Source organism: Lissotriton vulgaris, chromosome 1_1 (assembly GCF_964263255.1).
Source record: "Lissotriton vulgaris chromosome 1_1, aLisVul1.2, whole genome shotgun sequence".
Taxonomy (NCBI): domain Eukaryota; kingdom Metazoa; phylum Chordata; class Amphibia; order Caudata; family Salamandridae; genus Lissotriton; species Lissotriton vulgaris.
Genome location: NC_141685.1, coordinates 293974682 through 293997979, shown reverse-complemented (window position 1 = coordinate 293997979; position 23298 = coordinate 293974682). Strand labels below are relative to the sequence as shown.

At 44.2% G+C, this 23298-nt stretch overlaps 1 protein-coding gene across 1 annotated transcript in view; it reads left to right on the top strand.

Moving 5' to 3' along the window:
• The window catches only part of LOC147747072 (riboflavin-binding protein-like), a 43966-nt gene extending 23531 nt beyond the window's left edge, over positions 1-20435 (top strand). Inside the window, exons 5-7 of the mRNA XM_086952329.1 lie at positions 5017-5125; positions 11899-12135; positions 19964-20435. Of these exons, the coding sequence (XP_086808455.1) occupies positions 5017-5125; positions 11899-12120 (331 nt within the window). The 3' untranslated portion in view covers positions 12121-12135; positions 19964-20435. The remainder of the gene's footprint in view (positions 1-5016; positions 5126-11898; positions 12136-19963) is intronic.
• Positions 20436-23298: the final 2863 nt, after the last annotated feature.

Sequence of the window (23298 nt, the reverse complement as noted above, 5' to 3'; positions counted from 1 at the left end):
CCTTCTCCCCTTTGACTGTTGCATTTTACCTTTGTTCCCCATTTTCGGTTGCTTAGCTAGTAGTTACCCACTATTTGCCCATCTCAAGCATCTTTTCTCTGAGATCTATATTCTGCTGTTCCAGGTAGTTCTGCATTCTACCTTGTTGGGTTCCTGACCCTGGGCCCGATTCACAGAATGAACTTAAGACTCAATCCTAAACTTACTACCATTTTGGTATTCACAGAATGCACTTACTACTTTTGGTATTCACAGAATGCACTTACTACTTTTGGTATTCACAGAATGAACTTACTACTTTTGGTATTCACAGAAGTTAGGATTTTGTCTTAAGTTTGTTTTAAGACAAACTTAAGACAGACTTAAGACAGACTTAAGACAGACTTAAGTTAGGATTTTGTCTTAAGTCTGTCTTAAGTCTGTCTTAAGTTTGTCTTAAGTCTGTCTTAAGTCTGTCTTAAGTTTGTCTTAAGACAAACTTAAGACAAAATCCTAACTTCTGTGAATACCAAAAGTAGTAAGTTCATTCTGTTAATGCCAAAAGTAGTAAGTGCATTCTGTGAATACCAAAATAGTAGTAAGTTTAGGATTGAGTCTTAACTTCATTCTGTGAATCGGGCCCCCTGTGAGGCCACGGGGCTGTGTATTTATTTTCATCATTCCACTCTTGTTACTGCCAGGTAACAAGTGAAAAAAGGAATTGGATCCAGAAGATGTGTGTTTGCTATTCCTCCAGTATTTTGAAATGTTTTATTTTAGTTTTATAAGCAGTGCTTTACAAACAGGCATTGGTAAAGCCAATAGCTTGCACTCACATTTGAAGGTGGAACCTATTGGCTTTGCAAATACCTGTTTATTAAATTGCTTGATCAGCACTGTGGGTATAGCATGCATATTTTTACATGTAAAAATGTAAAAAACAAAAATAAAGCACATAGAACAGTGGGGCTGCTTTGGTGGCAACAGCTCTCAAGAACCCTCAATCTCTCCCACGTCTGCTACACCTTATAACTCTTCGATGATCCCAATGCGATAGGTCAATTATTCAAGCTGCTCTTATCAATGCCCGCTCCTTATCGAAGCATTCAGAAGAAGTGCACAAACGTATCATTAATAAAGGTCTTGATATCCTTTTCATCACCGAGACGTGGCTGAATGAGAGCTGCGCCCCAGTGGTTGAACTGGCTGTTCCCAGAGAATTCAAGATCACTAGACTGGACCGTAACATAGGCAGGGGAGGAGGTCTAGCGGTGATATATAGGGAGAAGTGGTCTTTGATGAAAGAATGTACGGGTGGGATTGAGGATGGGGAAGCTTTGGAATTCTCTCTGGCCCTGTCCCCTCAATTTACCCTGGGGGGTCTGCTGATTTATCGCCCACCTGGTCCGTTGGGCGCTTTTATTAAATCTTTGGAAGAGGTTGTTATCCAGAGAGCGCTTAGATTCCCGAGTTTTTTAATGTTGGGAGATTTTAATTTACACATGGCCACAGGCCTAGCTCCCAGAGGGAAGGACCTGGAGGAGATCTGCGACCTTGGCCAGCTGGTGCAACAAGTGCGCTCTGCCACTCATGTAGGGGGTCATTGTTTGGATCTGGTGTATTCCAACTTTAGCATTTTAACCGACCCACCCCTCCCTGTCACTTGGTCGGACCACTTTCCAGTTCACTTTTCATGGGACATTTACAACATTTGTGTGCCGGTTAACCCTCAGATTGAGGAACACCCAAGAAGAATTAATATCCCTGATCTGGCGGAGGCCCTCATGCACACTGCCCCAGAGAATGCACAAAACCTGAATGATGCTGTTGATAATTTTTCATCCTGGATAGACTCCACTATTAGATCACTACCAGAGTGTAAAGGGAAAAAGCACCGTAGGGCCACCCCCACATCCCCCTGGTATATCGACCAATTAAAGATTTTAAAATTAGGACGTAAGGAGCGAGAGCAAGTATGGAGAAGGAACTATTGTCCCACTGCAAAAACGGAACTTCGAATAGCACAACAAAATAATGCAGCAATTAAGATGGCCAAAGGGGAATTTTACGCGGCCAGAATTCTTAAAGCTAAGAATAATAGCCGAGAAATTTTCTCCATTGTTAAGAGCTTCACAGCCCCAGTGGCAGAGAAGATGTCAGCCCCGATCTCAACAGATTGGTGTGAGCAACTATCCACCTATTTTATTGACAAAATACAAAAAATCCAAGATAGTCTCAAACCCTCTGACCAGCCCCCTCCTCTGCAAGTCGATCAACTCTTACACGAACGATTACCCCCGCCTTCACTATTCCAAGGAACAGAGGTTAAAGCCGAGATGTCCAAGTTCATAAATGTAGAGGAGGTGGATGTGATGGCTATACTAAAAGCACTGAAGTCGGGGTCCCCAGCAGATCCGTGCCCAGCAAGGGTCTTGAGTGGAGTGGCCGAGGTAGTTGCCCCTATGGTTACTGCTTTGGTCAACGAGTCATTACTTTCAGGAATGGTTCCCTCCCAGTGGAAACAAGCCAAACTCCTCCCTCTGATTAAAAAACCTACAGCAGATCCGCTGATTACATCCAACTACCGGCCCATGTCCCTTTTCCCGGCCCTTGCCAAAGTATGCGAGAAGGCCGCATTTCGGCAGATGGAGAGGTTCGTGGAATCCTCTGGGGCACTTCATCCGGCCCAATCAGGCTTCCGTACCTCTTTTAGCACCGAGACTGCACTTGTGGAGGTGGCAGAGGCCATTAGGGAGTGCCTGGACAGGGACGGCAGAGCGGCTCTAATTTTATTGGACCTCTCTGCGGCGTTCGATACGGTGCACCACCTCCAGCTTTTGTCTAGGCTGGAGGATATTGGCATTACGGGCTCGGCCCTTAGGTGGATTAGTTCTTTCCTTTCAGACAGGTCTCAACAAATCTGGCTACCCCCCTTCCACTCTTCTAACCGCAGGGTAGGGACTGGAGTACCACAAGGGTCGACCTTGAGTCCCCTTTTATTTAATGTTTATTTGACCCCTTTGATTCTGTTGGCAGAGAACTTGGGTGCGAAGATAATGGCATACGCCGACGACACCCAACTTCTCTTTACCTGGAATAAGGATAATATCTGCACATCAGGAGTCCGTCAATGCCTCTCCTCTGTATTTGCTTGGCTAGCAAGAGCCTCCCTCAAGTGCAATGAGGACAAATCTGAAATTTTACTCTATGGCCAATTTCCAACTGACTTTAGGGAGTCCATTTGTCCCAGCAGATCACCTTGCCCCAAGGGAGATGGTGGGATTGCAAAGAACCTAGGAGTCTGGTTTGGTGCCGATCTATGTTTCCGTGACCAGATTTCCAGACTGGCAGGGACTTGTTTTGGCTCCCTGACCATCCTTCGAAGATTCTTTCCCCTTCTCCCCCAAGCGGTCAAAGAAACGGTAGCCAGAGCACTCGTGCTCTCCCGCCTGGACTATGCGAATGCCCTTTACATCGGGGCGCCTGACTTTCTGATTAGAAAGCTACAGGTAGTCCAGAATGCGATGGTGAGACTCATTTATAACATTCCTAGGAAGCTCAGCGTTCGTAAGCAACTGAGGGAGCTACACTGGCTTCCAGTGGCCCAAAGAGTGCGTTTTAAGGCTCTGGTACTCGTTTATAAAGCCCTGCATGGACCTTGTCCGCCCTACCTCGCAAAAAGATTTGCCTTTTACCAACCGACCTGTCAGCTGCCATCAGCCTCCCATAGGCAGGTGGTTGTCCCCAGATTTAAGAGAGTTTGCCTGGGGGGGCAATCTCTGACGGTACGGGGAGCTCAGATGTGGAACACCCTCCCTGATGCTCTAAGATACTCCCCCAACCTGACCAATTTAAAAAAATTGTTAAAAACCCACCTCTTCACACATTCTGAATAGCTGTATCCTCGTTCACTCTGACACAGTTTCCTCACCGTGCCAGGACAGTCCTGACTAACAGAGCGCGATACAAATCAACATATAACATAACATAACATAGTATGTGAAAACATAGACTATGAAATCCAGCCTCCAAAAATAAAGATTCAAAAAATTTAAACTTCAGAACTGCTGGCCATGGAAAATATAGTTTAAAAAAGTAGATATGCATCTAAAGCCACTAACAAATATTTGCCACAAAAATGGTAGTGCTGAATGGTCAGTTTACTTATGACAGGTGGCAAGAGAGTTTGACTGAGTAAGGTCATATGGAGCAGCTCAATGTTTTTGTTGGTAGATAGTTTTCTATTTTCCTTAGTTTTGATTTGTCTAATTGTGCATGCTATAACCAGGCCAGCCATAAAAGATTGAAATCAGGGTCTCTTCAGACCTCGAGCTCATCACTGCGGAATCAAGGCTCAGCAGATAATAACAGGATATACTTTCATACTGCACACTGCAGCATGATTCTTTTTACGATATGAACATACATGCAGTAAGTTAGCATTGTGGCGGAAGTTCACAGGCCTTTGAAAATGGTATACATTGGGGACAATCATTTATGGATCTGTCCTTTAAGTGAGTAATCTGTGCAAGAGGAATCTCCACTCCACACAGCTTAACAGAAAAGGGAAAAGAAAACTGAAGAGGAAATAAAAAATAAAAACAAGAACCAGAATGAATAAGAAAAGACAAGTCCCCAGTTGTACGTGTGCTGCCCGAACCACACCTGGCTCTAGTGAAAGTACTTGCTGGTATCACATGGGGGCAAGTTAAGTGACATCTTGTTAAATCTTGTGAGGGACATGTCTTTGCTGCTGTTAAAATAAGCGAATGAATCTATGGGTCTTGGTGTAACAGCGCCAGAAATGTCCTTTTCATTTAGACTAAGTACAGGTGAACCAAAAAGTACTATCCACCATCTTTGCCTTCAACCCCGTACCACCCCACATGATCCCTTCACACCGTGCACACTAAAGCTTTCACAGAAAACAATTCTCCAGCGCCAAAGTGCGGAGCTAGGATGTCTGAAACATTCAGCTACATTTTTATGCATGGAAGGAAGGGGCAAGAAATAACTCATGTACCTTTTTTTAATCAGGTTTGATGCATGCAAAGATGACCTCACATGTGTCCGAAACTGGATGACCGACTGGAAGGTTGACGAGAATGGAAACCACTGTAAAAATGAGTGCATCCCCTACAGCCAGGTAAGTACGGCCACTGTGGGGCTTGTACAGAAGGATCTGGGGCATGAAGAGCTCCTGGGATGGGGGAATTGCTTTGACTTTTATTTATTTAATGCCGTTTTATATAGCGCAAACTTTAACCAAAGATGTCAAAGCACTTTACAAAAGAACCAGGGGGCATATTACCAAGGGCCGGCGATAGAATTATCCGCGCTTTAGTGTCCGTTTTTCGGGCGCAATGCTGCGATAATTATATTGCATTATTTACAAGGACATGCTAGCGTGTGTTTCCTTGACTTAGCTCTCGTTTTTCACATGCCTCGCCTCGTGCCGATAATGAGATGCAAAGTAGGCAAGGCCGTGAAAACAACATGGGAAAATATCACGAAGGCAGCTTCGCGATATTAACAACGCGGCGTAGCGTTAATTTAAATCGCACTAACTGTGCCTTAACTCGGGAATTTAACGTCTGTTAAATTCCTGACTAAGGCATACCTAACATGGGAGGTGGATTGTAGGGCTAAGGCCACAGGGCCTATCATCAAGCTTATCGCCGTTTTTCATGGAACATCCCTGGAAAACCAGCGATGTTCCATTGAAAACCCCGCTATCGCTGGAATATTTATCGCCATAGCGCTAAGCGGTGATAATACAGCGCTAGCTTGGCGATATATTCCAGTGATAGCCAGCGATAATTAAAAGCACGCTAAGTGCGCTCAGCGATGATTATCGCTGGGGCTTGATAATATGCCCCCAAGTAAGTTACATAAGGTACACAAGACACACTAAACACGCTTACAAGTTACATATATGCAGTTCCAGCTCAAACTATTTGCATATTTATATTGCAAAATATAAAAGATGTCAGCGTTGTGTTAAAACAGGAGTAAATACATATTTACAAAGCTGTCCACATGTGAGTACTGGATGGCCATTAGGGTCAAGAAATAGGTTGAATTATTCCAGGAAATGCCTTTGGAGGAGGAGAGTTTTAAGATCAGTTTTGAAGGTCCGGAAAGAGGTGGTGGTTTGGAGGGATGGAGGAAGTGAGTTCCAGAGTCTGGTCGCATTACCAGAGAAGGATTGAGACATACATCTTTCCCTTTTGAAGGTAGGATGTCCGAGCAGTAAGTTGTCTGCATTGCGTGATGGTCTCGAGCTGCACAAGATTTTGAGTTTTTTAGTCAGATAGCGAGAAGTGGAGGTGTGCAAGGCTTTGTGGGTGATACAGGCAGTCTTGTAAATTGACCTAGCTTCGATAGGAAGCCAGCGAAGAGACAACAGTATGGGTGTGACTTTTGACCTTTAGACAGAAACAGCACATATTGCTTTTCTCAGTATCTATTATTTTGTTCAGATTCTTTTGTGATGCTGTAGGAGGCAGTTGGAGACCTACACCTTCTCATTGTAGCCCTACATGGCTCTATCCATGTACATGCCAGACAACCTCTCCTTAGGGTGACTACCTCACTCCAGGTCTTTAAAGTCACTATAGCCAATCCTGTACTTTTCACCCACAAATCATAGATTTTAGAAGTGTCAGTCAAATGAACTCAATGGAAGCAAAACAGGAAAACATCACCAGGAATGCATTAGGCTGTCACACAAAAGTCCATGTATGGAAACCTCCTCTGCAATGGAAGTGCGCCCCTTACTTCCAAAGGCGATAGGATGTATCCTGTTGTATCCTGGAACGTCAGGGGCACAGTCACAGTTGACTGCAAAACAGCCTATTTTGTGACCCTGATCGCGCTCAACACGAAAGGGTGATGCTTGTAACTTCCATTAGCAGTTGAAGAGTAAAAGGCCCTGTATAGACACCTACAGATATCCCAGAACCCTCCACTACTGTGGCAATTATCTGCCATTCTGACGTCTGGTGCTAGTAATGAAAATGAAGATTCTGAAAAAAGTCAAACTCTGTTCCACAGACGATTTGAGTCACACAGATTGACTTCTCGTTTAAAGGTGTGTGTTGGCTTTTTTGCGGAGCAGTGTGTGTGCCAACATAACCACACAATTTTGAGAATTAGTAAAGTAAGACTCACCGCAATGTGTGGACCCAAATGTCACATGTATTCACTTAAAAAGTGCAAGTTTCTTTTCTTTTTGAGTTCGAACCAAAATAGAATGGTGGCACTCATACATTCCTCCAGCACACACACCTTATTTTCAGTCCTTTGTTTTCCAAAGTTTCACTTTATATTTACACCATAATTAGTTATTCACATATTTAGTAGTCAGTTTTCCTACTTGTGTATTATTATCCAAAAGGATTTGCGTGTGTACAATCTCTGGTTCTTCACCAGTATTATGTTGAAGTGTGTCATCCAACACAATTCTATGACTGAGAGACGTCGCCAAAAGTTTCTACACACATGCTGCTGTTGAAATTACAGCTGGCCACTACTGAAGAAACCTGAGAGGCAGCATCAGATGTATCCACTATTATGCTTAGGTTCTGGATGGATTGAGCAAGAGGTAGACAAGGCCCATGACAGCTGGTCCAAAACAATCCATGCCAGGCTCCGGAGAGCCACAGACCAAGAGCATCTCCATTTTGTTCTAATTTGCTAGTTTGAGCCGATGGCCACCCATCCGCTCTCTCACCAGACAAATGCAAGCCTTTCATCTCGCTTAGGCCGATAAATGTAATTGGATAATTTCACCTGTTATTTACGGTCAATGCTTAATTTGTAAAAATAATATAAATAATGCTAAGTACTTGTTCCCAAAATTGGGAGGCAGGCCTTATCTGAAGTGCCACTTCTGCCTGGGGACCTTGCCACCTCTCCCAGCAGACGCACCATCAACTGTGCCAACAGCCTGGTGGGTGGAGCAGCATGCACAACAGTTGAAACAGAGAGAACAATAGCCCTTCTTTCATTTCCAGTGTGGTTCATGGAAATAGAAGGGCTACCAATACACGTAAAGGGTGAAAGGACACTGAAATGGCTGTTGTTCTATTGCTGTGCTCATTGGAAATGAAGGAAGGACTAACCGGCTGTCTCTTGTAGCTCACGTGCGGACTGAGACAGTGCAGGAAGTGGCAGAGAGTCATGGTCCTCTGGAATAAGTGTTGGTAGTGCCCACCGGCACAAATTAAGCACTGTTTATAGTGCTTAGAAACGACAAACGATGGCTCAGGTCATAGATTTAGGCTTTTGCTGCCGACATTTCTGGGACTGGCCGATCGCAAGTCTGAAGTCCAGTAAGGCCTATTAAACCTTTCTGACTTCTGATGTGTAGAATGTGGCTGCTAACTGATGGAATGTCATTAACAACAACAATGCTATATACAAATAACGTATTATTAATATAAAAGCAAGTTATTATTGCTTATCAGTTATTTAATTATATTGCATTTGATACATGTTATATATATTAAAGTGTTGATGTACCCCTGGGACACGCTGTCTGGACCCCATACATATTTAAATAAATTGGAACATATCTACAGGATTTACTAGCGTACAAGGTGCTGTTGATTCTAACTGTAAAATTCCAATGTATCACTATCATTTTGCCTCGAATAAAACATAGTCAGTTCCTACATTTTGAGACTGTGAACTGCTGAATTTCAAATAGTTCTAACATTTTCCCACGCTTTTGTAAGACGTTTCCTCTGGAGGACTGTGGCGCACTCTTAATAGGATGTCACACCCGTGATATCAAAGGCATACACAACACAGCACCAATGCTATGTTGTTGAGTAAGCAATGTCACCCCAACAGCGCATCCAACTCTTCCCACGGCATGCCCTTGCAGAGCCAATAGGACTTGTAAATCAGGCCATACCTAACTCTCATATGAACAACACAGCACCAAAGCAATATACCCGCTACTCCCATTCTGACCAACATCACCTCCAACTTCGAATACAACCACCCATAACAGAGCTAATAGAACCTGTTAGTCACACCGCACCACAACTCACAAAAGGCACCAAGCAATATACCCGGTACAGTCATTCCAACCCAACATTACCTCCAACTTCAAACACAACCACCCATAACAGAGCTAATAGAACCTCTTAGTCACACCGCACCACGACTCACAAAAGGCACCAAGCAATATACCCGGTACGGTCATTCCAACCCAACATTACCTCCCACTGCAAATACAACCACCCATAACAGAGCTTATAGAAGTTTATAGTCACACAACCCCATGACTCACAAAAGGCACCAAGCAATATACCCGGTACGGTCATTCCAACCCAACATTACCTCCAACCTTAAACACAACCACCCATAACAGAGCTAATAGAACCTATTAGTCACCCGCACCATGACTCACAAAAGGCACTAAGCAATATACCCGGTACGGTCATTCCAACCCAACATCACCTCCAACTTCGAACTCAACCACTCATAACAGAGCTAATAGAACCTGTTAGGCACACCGCACCATGATTCACAAAAGGCACCAAGCAATATACCCGGTACGGTCATTCCAATCCAACATCACCTCCAACTTCGAACTCAACCACCCATAACAGAGCTAATAGAACCTGTTAGTCACACCGCACCACAACTCACAAAAGGCACCAAGCAATATACCCGGTACAGTCATTCCAACCCAACATTACCTCCAACTTCAAACACAACCACCCATAACAGAGCTAATAGAACCTCTTAGTCACACCGCACCACGACTCACAAAAGGCACCAAGCAATATACCCGGTACGGTCATTCCAACCCAACATTACCTCCCACTGCAAATACAACCACCCATAACAGAGCTTATAGAAGTTTATAGTCACACAACCCCATGACTCACAAAAGGCACCAAGCAATATACCCGGTACGGTCATTCCAACCCAACATTACCTCCAACCTTAAACACAACCACCCATAACAGAGCTAATAGAACCTATTAGTCACCCGCACCATGACTCACAAAAGGCACTAAGCAATATACCCGGTACGGTCATTCCAACCCAACATCACCTCCAACTTCGAACTCAACCACTCATAACAGAGCTAATAGAACCTGTTAGGCACACCGCACCATGATTCACAAAAGGCACCAAGTAATATACCCGGTACGGTCATTCCAACCCAACCCTACCTCCAACTTCAAACACAACCACCCATAACAGAGCTAATAGAACCTGTTAGTCACACCGTACCACGACTCACAAAAGGCACCAAGCAATATACCTGGTACGTCATTCGAACCCAACATTACCTCCCACTTCAAAAACAACCACCCATAACAGAGCTAATAGAACCTATTAGTCACACCGCACCACGACTCACAAAAGGCACTAAGCAATATACCCGGTATGGTCATTCCAAGCCAACATTACCTCCCTTTTCAAACACAACCACCCATAGCAGAGGTAATAGAGCCTGTTAGTCACACCGCACTATGACTCACTAAAGGCACTAAGCAATATACCCGGTACGGTCATTCCAACCCAAATCACCTCCAACTTCGAACACAACCACCCATAACAGAGCTAATAGAACCTGTTAGACACACCGCACCACAACTCACAAAAGGCACCGAGCAATATACCCGGTACGGTCATTCCCATCCAACATTACCTCCCACTTCAAATACAACCACCCATTACAGAGCTAATAGAACTTTATAGTCACACCGCACCAGGACTCACAAAAGGCACAAAGAAATATAGATGGTACAGTCATTCCAAATGAACATCACCCCCGCTTCAAACACAACCACCCATAACAGAGCTTATAGAACCTGTTAGTCACACGCACCAGGACTCACAAAAGGCACCAAGCAATATACCCGTACGGTCATTCCGACCCAACATTACCCCCGCTTCAAACACAACCACCCATAACAGAGCTAATAGAACCTGTTAGTCACACCACGACTCACAAAAGGCACTAAGCAATATACACAGTACAGTCATTCCAACCCAACATCACCCCCGCATCAAACACAACCATCCATAACAGAGCTAATAGAACCTGTTAGTCACACCACACCATGACTCACAAAAGGCACCAAGCAATATACCGGTACGGTCATTCCGACCCAACATTACCCCTCGCTTCAAACACAACCACCCATAACAGAGCTAATAGAACCTGTTAGTCACACCGCACCACGACTCACAAAAGGCACCAAAGCAAAGTAACATCGCCATAGGAACAGATATAACAGGCCTTTCACCAACATAAGGAGCCCAAGAGAGCATTTCTGGGCATACCACTGGCAAAGCAATACACCAACCATGGAACATATTCAATGCACATGCCAACGCCCTTTAAAACAATAAAACACATTAGACAGACAGCACAGATCCACTTACGCACAGCGTGGTGCCATAGCCTTACAGCTGTCCAGTTGATGCTGCCCCAACAAGCCACACACATGCCTTTCTAAGAAAGGTAACAGAACTTTCTTCCAGCATCAATAGACATACTGCTAATGTGAGTCATGGACGCTGCCTGACATCTTGGGCCTGGCAATAGACAACTGCTCACCTTTGGGGACCAAAATAAATGGGGAGGTCTTTTGGCTTCCTCAATTCTACATTCAGCACGCCACAAAGGTCAGGAGCAATCTCAGACACATTTTATTCATCTAAGGGAAGCAACATGGACCACCAGTAATCATTACATTCAACAGAGCAGTCGTCACTGCTCAAAATCTATAATTCTGACAACCATGACTCCAGTCAATGAGAATTCCCAGAACCACTCAGAATGGGCACCCAAACTTCTGAGAGCGCTACTGGGCTATAGAAATAGTAGAAGTAAACCGTATGGATGATTATAAGATAACATGTGTGTCCTCTTCCCACCAGATGTATGAAAATGGGACAGACTTGTGCCACAGCCAATGGGGTGATTCATTCACCACAAGCCAGAAAACTTGCCAGTGCCTGGAGATGAACGAGACGGATGAGCTCGCCTACAATCATATCGTTGAAGCCAACTCGGAGGAGAGCGGTGAGAAGATAGAGTGCCAGCGCAATCCACCAGTGGTGGAAGAGGCACCCAAAAATGAGGAGGAGGATGACGATTGATGACACCATAACGCTGTAAGTGAATAATAATGCAACATGATTATAGTCTACTTGTATTTCAAAAGGCTTTCTTAGGTAGAGATATGAGACACCCGATGCAAATTCATCTGGAGACATTGTGTTAACAGAAAATGTTGCATTTATTTTCACTCTGTTCTCATTTTAATCAATACAGCCTCAGCCAACGTGTTTCGTTCACAAGGATGAACTTCTGCAGGGCATATTAGTTCAAGCAACACTATAGATTATTGGTAAAATCAAAGGGAAGAATATAATTTCAAGTGAGGCCATATCTCACAAACGCCTCCTCTTTCCAAGCAAAATGGCTCATCAAATTAATGGTTTTGGATATAAGTACCTCCCACCAGAATCCACAAATTCAGGATAGGGTATGCCACATTGTAGACACCGGAATCCATGTCCCATGCTAGACAGGCACCCAAATGGCTCGATTTTCAAACTAGGGATCTAACTTGCCATTGTTTATAGTTGTTTGAGGGACTGTTGCATTATAGCATATTAAAATATGGTCTACACTGTAATTGCCTACTCTTCTAATACATTCTACGCCAATACACCCTATGCTGTACCACACCACTTTGCTCTTCGCCTCTCCACTCTAAACCACTCTAATCAACACTGCATCACTGCAATTTGCACCACTGAACTCTTTGATATGCTAAACAACTGCACTCTATTCCGCACCATTCCATTCTACGCCACTTCACTGTACTCTGAACCACTCTATGCCACTACACTCTTCTACGCCACTCTGCTCTATTATGCAGGACTCTACACCACTCTACTGTATTCGAAACCACTGCACTCTATGCCACTGTAATCTATGCCGATGCACTCTACGCCACTCTGCTATACGCCAGTGCTTTCTACACCACTCTACGCCACTTTACTCTATACCAATGCATTCTACTCCAATGTACTCTGCACTGTTGCACCCTACAACACTGAACTCTATGGCACTCTACTGTGCAGTACTGCACTCTATGCCATTGCACTCTACTCTGAACCACTGCACTCTACACCTCTCTACTGCGCTCTACGCTAATGTACTCTATGCCACTACACTCTAAGCCACTTTACACTGCATCACTTCACTCAATTCCACTGCACTCTACACCACTCTCCTCTGCACCACACCAATCTACACCACTGAACTCTACCTCGCTCTACTCTACGTTGCAGCAGTCTTTTTTGTGCCACTGCACTCTACGCCACTCTATACTGCACTTCCCTGCTCTACTCTACACCACTGTGCTCCATGCCACTGCACTCTACACCTGTATGCCACTTTGCGCTACACAACTCCACTCTACCCACTGCCCTCTATGCCTCTGTATTCTATGCCACTGCACTCAATGCCACTCTACTCTGCACCACTGCACACTACTCCACTGCACTCCACGCCACTCTATTCTGCACCTCTCTACATCACTGCACTCTACTCTGCACAACTCTGCTCCACTCCACTCTATGCTATTTCACTCTAGGCCACTCTACTCTAGTCTGCACCATTCTACTCTGTCACTGCATTCTACGGTGCTGCATTCTACGCCGCATCATCTATGCCACTGCACTCTACACCACTGCGCTCTATGCCACTCTACTATGCACCATCCATTCTAACCAAATGAACTCTACGCAACTCTACTCTACACCACTCTACTCTATTCCACTTCACACTATGCCAGTTCACTGTACTGTACATCACTCCTCTCCAATGTAGGTCACAGTACACAGCTCCACTCTGTGCCACTCCATGCCACTTTATGCCACTCCACTCAGCTCCATTCCACTCCACTCCGCACAGTGCCACTTTATGCCACTCTGGTCACTTTACTCCACACAATGCGCCTCTACTCTATGCGACTTCACTCTACGCCACTTAACTCTGCACCACTTCACTCTACGCCTCTTCCCTTTACGTCACTCTGCTCCACCCCACGCTACGGATGCCACTACACTTTATGACACTTTACTCCTCTGTACGCTACACCTCTCCACTCTACCCCACACACTCTGTGGCACTCCACTGTATGGCAATTTATTTTAAAACATGTTTTATTAGCAGGTAGTTCAAAAATAAGACATTTGGAGACAGCACATCATCCAACTCAATAGTAGAATGATTAAGGATTCAAAAGTATGACATGAACTATACTGCAAGAGATTTGCAACAAGATGTCATAAACCAAACTATATACTAAAACAAAAACAGCAGCAAAATAAGCAGCTTTCATAATGTGAGAGACACTCCCAAACAACAGAATGGAAAGAGGGAAAAAGAATGAAAGTCAGATTAGGCTCTAGGGCACGGGGGGCCCGAGAGGGGTGGGGAAATCCGTTTGAGGAGGAGAGGGGGTGGGCAGATACAATGTACCCCGTATATTATTATCAGGGCCCGGAGGGAGATGGGGACTCACCCAGGCTCAGTGTCTGACACAGCAGACAAACCTGTCACCTGATGTGCCACCTGTTCCTGGCACCCAGTTATGGAAGAGTGGGAAGATGACGGCAAATCCACTTCGGATAAATGATTCAACATATCGCCCACATCTCCAGATCGCGCTCAGCATTCTCTTCCATATGCACAGCGTGTGGAAGAGGTGTGGCGCAGCGGCCAGGGCGACTGACTCCAGAACCCGGGGCTCACGGTTCAATCCCGGGGCCGGCGGCAGATCAGCCCAGCACCATGTGACTCTGGGCAATAGCTCGCTTAATCTTCCCGAGGGCCCCCAGCGCCTTGACACCTTCGGGTAATTGTTCATGCTTTACAAATACTGGACATTTACACAGCTTGCAGTTGCCTCTCCTCTGCCACACCCCATTCCTGCATATCAAATAGCCACCGGCCACAGATCGGGGCAGCAGGCTGTGTCCAATGTATAGCCGGGCACACTTGGCAAGCACCAGTGTCAGAAGTGTGAACCTATGGCACATTCTGGTCCCACGTTTGGGTTTTGGGAGTATTCTATGTAAGCAGTGCTCCAGTGAGGCCTCCACTGATATCTGTGTAACTCCACGCAGCACCTTCAGAACTTCCTCCCAGTACCCCGCAATGTGCCACATTCCTGTATCATGTGAATGAAGGACACTGGGGGGTACCCACACCGCGGTCATTCCTCTGAGCGATCCCAATGGATCTGGGTAACCGTAGTGGGGTCAGGTAGGCCTGGTGTAATTAATAATAAAATTGTGTGAGTTTAAATCTTGCATTACTTGCCACTCTTTCACCTGGGCAAACACCCTCTTCCATGCACCCTCGGTGAGCGGCCTCAACAATGCCCCAGCCCAACTGTCCTGCACCGTCGACACGTCTGTATGGCGATCCTGCTTAAGACATGGTAAAAACACGAGATCAGGCCCTGGGTTGACCCTGAGTCCAGTACTATCTGGAGCGTCTGAGACTCCACAGGTTCAGCAGGGAAAGAAGGCCAGATCCCACAAAGTGTGCAAGATATTTTGACGTCACTCAATGACACTTTACTCTACTCTATGACACTTTACTCCATCCAATGGTATGCCACTCTACACCTCTCCACTCTATGTCACTCCATTCTACTCCGCTGTACTCCACTCCACTCCACCACACTCCACTCCACTCCACTCCACTCCACCCCACTCCACCCCACGCAATGCCCCTCCACTCTGTGCCCCTCCACTCTATGACACAACACTCTACTCCACTCTTCGCTACTCTATACCACTGTACACTACAACACTCAACTCCATGCCCCTCCACAAAACTCTATAGCCCTCCACTCAACGACATTCCAGTCTACAACACTCTAGAACATTCTACTCCCCTTACCACACTACTGTACGACACACACCACTCAGCGCCACTTGATGCCACTCGATGCCACTCCACACCGCTCCTCTCTTCAGTATTCTAATCAACTCTATGCCACTCCACTCTATGCCACTCCACTCTATGCCACTCCACTCTTTGCCACTTTACTCTATACCACTCCACTCTGACACTCTACGTCCCTCCACTCTACACCACTCCATTCCACTCTACACCACTCCACTTTACTCCGTGACTCTCAATTCTACTCTGCAAGACTCTACTCTATCATATTCTACACTACAACAATCTATGCTTCTCTCCGACACTCTCCTCTGTGTCGAATACGATATAGTAATTGCAGTTATTTCTGTAATTCTGCTTTACTTTTTGACTGGAATTACCAATTAATACGTGATTACTCCTCCCTGCATAATTAAGAGTAATTTAGGGGAGAAAATCCTAATGCAAGTACACATTTAGGTAGTGAAAGCGGGCGCTCCCACTCGATTGCTATTTGTGTTCTGTTGCATTTAGAACTGTTTCTTACCACAAAATACATCCGTCCATTTGGATATGAGGGTGCATTGTGCGCTAAGAAAATAGTGCTAAATGTTGGTAGTAAGTTGGGGGAAAATCTTACCCCAAGAGCACTTTCGCTATTCATGCTCTTTTGCATTTAATACTTTCTTAGTGCAAAATTCTCGCATCCATTTTGGATGCAAGAGGGTATTTTCACACTCATAAATAGCGCGAAATGCAGAATGACTATTCCCATGTACTTCAAGCGTAGCCTTGCGGAATTGTGAAATAATTCTGCATGATTAAGCTACACTAAATTACGTGAATTACCCCTGTAGAAAAGGCTTTAAGCCAGTTACAAGCGAATGCTTATAAGAGCTGTTTGTAGAAGTTATGTCTCTATGAACTCCATAGCTGACATGACCACCAAAGAAATCACAATAAAGTGCAAGACAAAAATTACCCAAGAGACACCCGACTGCAAGCGGCAGTACTCTAGTTTCATTCTTCTCATTAAATGTCTGGGCACTGTGAACTGTTAACAAACCAGCCACGGCCCATGCAGGTAAGAGCGGTGGGGCCAGGTGGAGGGCATTTCGACGGACTCAGCCGAGGGAAAATTAAATAAATAATTAATTTTGACTCGTCGTCGTCTGTCAAAACCTACCCCACCCAGTCCCACTGCTCTTACCTGCACGGGGCGTGGCTGTAACCAACAAACTCCGCATCAAACATTTGAAGCAGAGATGGGTGCCCCACTCCGGATTTGATGCTAATCACGAACTGAGGGCCATATTATCAAGATAGGGCGATACATTATCGCCGCTTTTATAGGCAGGAAACTGCCGCTAAAACGGCGATAATGGGCTTGATAATATGCCCTTGTGAATTCCCATAGAAGCCCAGTTCTGGTGTTAATGTATCGCACTTTCTTGGTAATACGGCCCTATGTTATTATTTCCAATTTGGAATCATTGCATGTAAATGTATTTCATGTGTGTATCCTGGAAATCTACTGCAGCTCAAGCCCTCTTGGCATAATATTGCACACTCCTAATCAATTAATCAATCAATCTTTCTTTATTCAACTGTATAAATAAAAATCACAAAAGAGCAGATAAAAAGTATACATACAAAAAGGATTAAGAGCACAGGTTAAAATTTGACACCAGAGATTGTAGAAACCAAGCAATTTATGACAAAGTACAATAAAAATAAAAGTACGAAGGATTCGCCAATGTTAACTGCCCATGCCTACAGACTCAAAATAACAAACTTTTACAGAGTCTGACAGCAGATTTCAAGAGCAAGACTACTCTAAAACAGACTCCAGGGCAGTTTAAGTGTTGTAAGAAATAGCAATGCCGACCTATACCTTTTAAAGTGCAACCATTTCAGGATGGGTACCAAAAGCCTTGTAACAGTTACAGGAAAATCAAACATGTAAGAAGGTCTGAGGTGAAACTTCCTCACAGGGAAAGTTACAGATGTATTTCCCTAATGGAAAACATAATTGCCACCAAATAGATCCTAATCTGAGCTTGGTCCGGCGGGCATTCTCCCAAGAATTAGTGACAAGTTCCTGATAAGGCTCAGGGCCTACTGAAGTTTGGAACAAAGCACAGGTCTACATATGGGATTTGGGCAGCTCTGGCATTCCTCTAGAACATTGCCTAGCAGCCATACATTTCTTAGCAATTCTCCCCCTATCTGATTTCCTTATCGCATGAGGGTCAATAAACGGGATGAAAGATCAAGTGTAGTAAGTGTATCCCCAATTTCACAAAGCCAAGAAATTTACCCCCCTCGCTGACTGGCTAAACGCTCTTCAATAACTGCTTTATACGTCGAGCTGGCTCATTATGCCATATCAATGCACAAACTCTTAGAGGTGCACGCTGAATCTGATCATCAAAATACGCCAAGCCCAGTTCCTGATGAGCTGCATAATGAGGGCTGGACACTGGAATCCCAAATAGCCTCCTACACACCCAATTCACCTGAGACTGAAGGATACTGACATCTGGTACCCCCAGATACCCATGCTACAAGACAGCAAAGGAATACATTTCCTTTTATATATTTCAAATAAAGGAAGGATGGGTGTACGACCCAATTTTGAGGCTAAATCAAAGATAGACCCAGCTACTTGCTTGAAACTTGTTTGCTTATTTGATATGCAAGGAGCCCAAGAATTGCATTGGTCGAAAGTGACCCCAAATAAGGAAGCTGGGTATCCCTCTGGAACTTTTTCTCCTTTATTGCAAGTTGACACTTTTTCAAGGTTTTTGGGCCACTCTACTCCACTCTAAAACACTCCAGTCTATGACCCTCTAATTCACTGTCGACACTCCACTCTATAATAAAGGATTTAGACCAATTTGGCTCCAAATTTAGCTTTTTCATAAATTCCACAAAGGTGTCCAAGAGGAGTTTGAGAGCATTGGAGATCGAGAAAGAAGGATACTGTGGTCTGCATACATTTAAAGGCACAGATTTGTGCTTGACCGCCACATGTCCTGCTCTCTTTCAACTAAGGTGGCGTCGAGGCCATTGACGTATAACGAAAATAGTACAGGTGCTATGATGCATCCCTGGTGGAAACTCCCTAAGCGGAAAACATTCTGTGCACTCACCTCCATGGCCTTTCTGCTTCCATCCTCATAGAGCATGGAAGCAGAAAGGCCATGATGGAGTGTATGTCGCACCGGAACCCACAACTTTCACAAATGACAATGTTGAAAGCATCGGAATGATCCATAAATAACAAATAAATTGGACTGCTCTTAGCGACAGTGTATTTGGTGCCCAACAGGTGCAGAGTAAGGCATTGATCCAAAGTACCCAAGCAAGATCTAAAATCTGTTTGAACCTCTGAGAGAAAATTGGTCTCCACTGCCCAGAGCAAACATCTGCCCTATATTACTCGCCCTATAATCTTGACAGTGGAATAGGCCTATAACATTTAGGGTCTTCCCTGTTTCCCTTTTTAAATACCAGCACAATGACTGCCAACCACCACGACTTAGGAAGACCTGACTTGTAGGCCGCGGTAGTAGAATTAGTTAAAGGCAAAACTTCTCTAAGAGATATCCGACTGAAAAAGACAGTATTCCAGCATCATCTTTCTCATGTAATGCCTGGGCACTGTGAACTGTCAACCAACAAACTCTGCATCAAACATCTGGTGCAGAGATGGGCGTCCTTTGCCCAATGTTTATCCATGAGTGTTGAATCCACACCTGATTTGATGCTAATCATACACTATGTTATACATTCCAATTTAGAATCATTGTATATTCATTTACTTCATTTGCATATCCCGAAAATCTGCTGTAGCTCAAGCCCTCTGGGCATAACATTGCACACTACTACTCATAACCCCTCCTGAAATTAAATGCTGGTGCTTACATTTGTTTCCTTCAATTGTAAAGTTTCTGATGCCCACCCGTTCTCCTCCATATAAAAAGAGTCTTTCAATAAATAAAATACTCTTGTTTGTTTATTTTTCAGAGCTCCTGCAAGTCTACTGGTGCCAAAGGAAGTGCCTTCTTCCTCATTGCTTCTTTCACCCAGGAGACATGCCGAAGATGGCGGGGATTTAGAACCATGAGCTGAGCCCTCACTGAAATGAAGAAATATTCATCATGGTGCACGTTTCATCATCTCAGAAGATTTGAAGCTTTTTATAACATGATATGGATTTAGTTATGAAGCTTCCTCAGTTAAAATAAGCATGTTAGTTAGGTCAAAACATTCTGTTCGTTTTTGTGATGAATGAACATTGCACAAGATACCACAGGTAAAGAATGAGGGAGGACATCTGACCGGCGGATTCTCCGCCAGATTTTGCATTTCCTTTAGAATTCTATGCATTTTCCTTTATTCTACAGTTTGCACTCAAGGCCTGACTCTTGAAAGTGTTTTCAGCAATTGACAATGTAACCACAGAACACCTCAAACTTCATTAAAGCTTCGATGACTTCTGGTGTGTGGTTTGGATTTGTCTTCACTGTGATCAATGACTACTTACAAGAGTAAACCTTGTAATAAAAGGAAATGAGAGAGTTCTGTATATTAAAGCCAATCTGCTGCCAGAAATGTATCCTGCATCTCTGGGTAACTAAGGCAACAGGCAGAGGACTCATTGTTTGCCCCATCCAGCCTTCTTTTTCCCCATCTTCTCTTTCTACACATCCCCACAGTGACTTAGATTCAGTGATGCTTTGGTCCATCTCTGCTCTGGTTCTACAACTTTGCGATTTGGTGCTATTTCCCTACAGCTATTTGTCAATGGTTTCTTAAAAAAATGATGAAAAACATTTTTTTTTCTCAGTGGGAGCATGTGTAGTTTGGTCCAAAAGTAGAATTGTGTATCTCCATAGCACAACCCCATGGTATTTATCACCTTTACGGGTACAAAAATTACATAAACATGTACCTAAAAACCCTTCTGGCACTGTATTGAGTAGCCAATTTAAAGCATATTGTTACTTAAGGTAATAAGCGATGGTTTCACAAAACCGTTTAAAGAGTTCCTTAACGCCCTTTGTGTTTATGCGTTATATGGCTGGACTCACACCTTCATGTGTTAACCTATATCACCAGAAAGGGACCCCTTTAAACCATTACTGAAGGGGTTCATAATGATTTTGTAATCTGACTTGCCTGTTTTGGTTAAAAAGCTCAGATTGTCTTAACACATTTTCCTTTATTACAGCTGAGAAAAGCAGAACACTAGCTTGCAATCCTTTTACAGAGCACAGTGTTTCCATAGGGGAGATTTAGGGCTTCATTTGTAGGTTGATGATAACAGAACATCCTCCAAAAATTGGTAGATACCCTGCCTCCCAGCCTCTCGGATTCCCACCTCATTTAGTTATGGGAGAAGCAGATGGCCTTCCACAGAGTACCCACAGATGGCTCTTTTTAGGGCGGGTTGAACTTAACTCGTTTCCCCTCTCCTGGTCTGACTTGCAAGGCATGGTGGTCAAGGACACTCAAAAAGGCAATCAGTGGCGATCACGGACAGGAAGAAAATTCCCTGCATATTAGAGTCTTTTAGTTTTTACTGGGGGTTTGTTTCTGAAAAACTAAAATAAATATGGAACAGGCTGAAAAAACATGATAGCCCACTCATCATTAGCAATGAGAAAAGTCCCAGAACAGCTGGAGTCAGCGTTGAAGAGGCACGCCCTTCTGGAGATACTCTAGAAATTACCACCATGTTAGGCATGAAACACATCAGGAGTGACTCGGATGGCGGCCTCGTAACCTGGGTCACTGCCAACCAGTGAGAAAGAAGATACAGCATCAGAGGTTATGGTTTCACACTGTAATACTCAGGAACAGTTGACAGCTCAGATGGACAGTGATGTGGAAAGCGTTTTCCTTAAGGTCCAGAGTCATCTCAAAGTCCCTTGAGACACCAAGGAAATCACTGACTGCAAGGATAGCAGCTTGAAGATGGATGTGATGAACATAGTGATTGATTGAAGGATTCAATGACAGTTACAGTCTGGCTGTGGATCAGAAAGAAGAGGGAATAGAAGGCCAGATCCCTTTGGATCTGGGACACCGAGATGATGACCCTCCTAAATAGAAGAGTTGGTCCCCGTCAACGGAGCCTGACGTAAGACAGAAACACGAAGGAGAGGAGAGAACTTGAAGCATCTTTCTTCTTGCAGAAATAGAAGTTCAAAAGATTACCCAACTCAGACACTGCCCAGGCATGCACCAGGTGCAGCTGTGCATCAAAGAATAGCTAAAGGGGTCCCCCATGACCTCTGAAGTGCCATGATCAGGCATTTGGAGGCTGCAGCAGTGGGGACTAGGATTATCAGACAGTGCAGCCCCCTGGCCACGTGCTCGGCCATGAAGGGATACCTGGTCACGCTTTGCTGGTCTTTGTGAACTTCAAAGGAACAGCCGTAAGAAGGAACCACCCAAAATGTTTGAGCAATCTTTCATTCTTCAGCAGGTTTCTGGATAAAGTTCAGACCTGTTAAGTTACCTGCAATTTGTAAGTCACCCACATTCATGTGTAAATATTCACCCACCTGCAAAATGATTTTGTCTCCCGCAGTTTACAGAGGCCTCTCTGGTAATGCCATTTTGGAAAAGGCTAGTCTGAATGCATCAATGCTTTTTCCAGTTCCAAAAGAGTAATGCTATTCGAGGCAGAGGAGTCTATTCGCATTACTGTGTGATTCGCAGACTGGCCCACCTCACACTGAGAGGATGTGGCAGGCTCAAACCTGGCCATGCACTATGTATCTGTGACATTTCTGGAACAACTGGAGTGCGAAACCTGTAGCTCGGTGGTAGACCAATCCTTCCTTCGGTTAATGCTCCAATTAATAAAGCAAGAGGGTCGTTAGCCTGGATTGGGACTATCAGAGTCTCTCATAGATTTAGCTCAAGGCTATCAATAAAACTGCACACAACAAAATTATAAAGTTAACAACCTTGTGGGTTTATTAAAAATATAGTTTAATTACAGAAAGAAAAAGTAGTTAGTAAATCGAGTAAATTAACAAGCACGTTTTTTTTTTTTTAGAGTTTTAAATGGCGCGAACCGAAGGTATCAGAGTGCTTCACATGAGCACCAGTTTCATTACAGATGGACACATTTATTTTTGTTAGGCACAGAGAGATTAAGGGCCATATGTATCATTCCAAATTGCGATCGCAACCGTCGAAATTCACAGAATTTCGGCGTTTGCGATCACAATTGGGCTTAGTGATATGTATTAATAAAAAACTGCCTCGCAAAATAAGGAATCGCAAAATTTGCGATCCTTAAATGCAATGTAAGAAGCACAGAAAGGGCCATATGTATAAAAAAA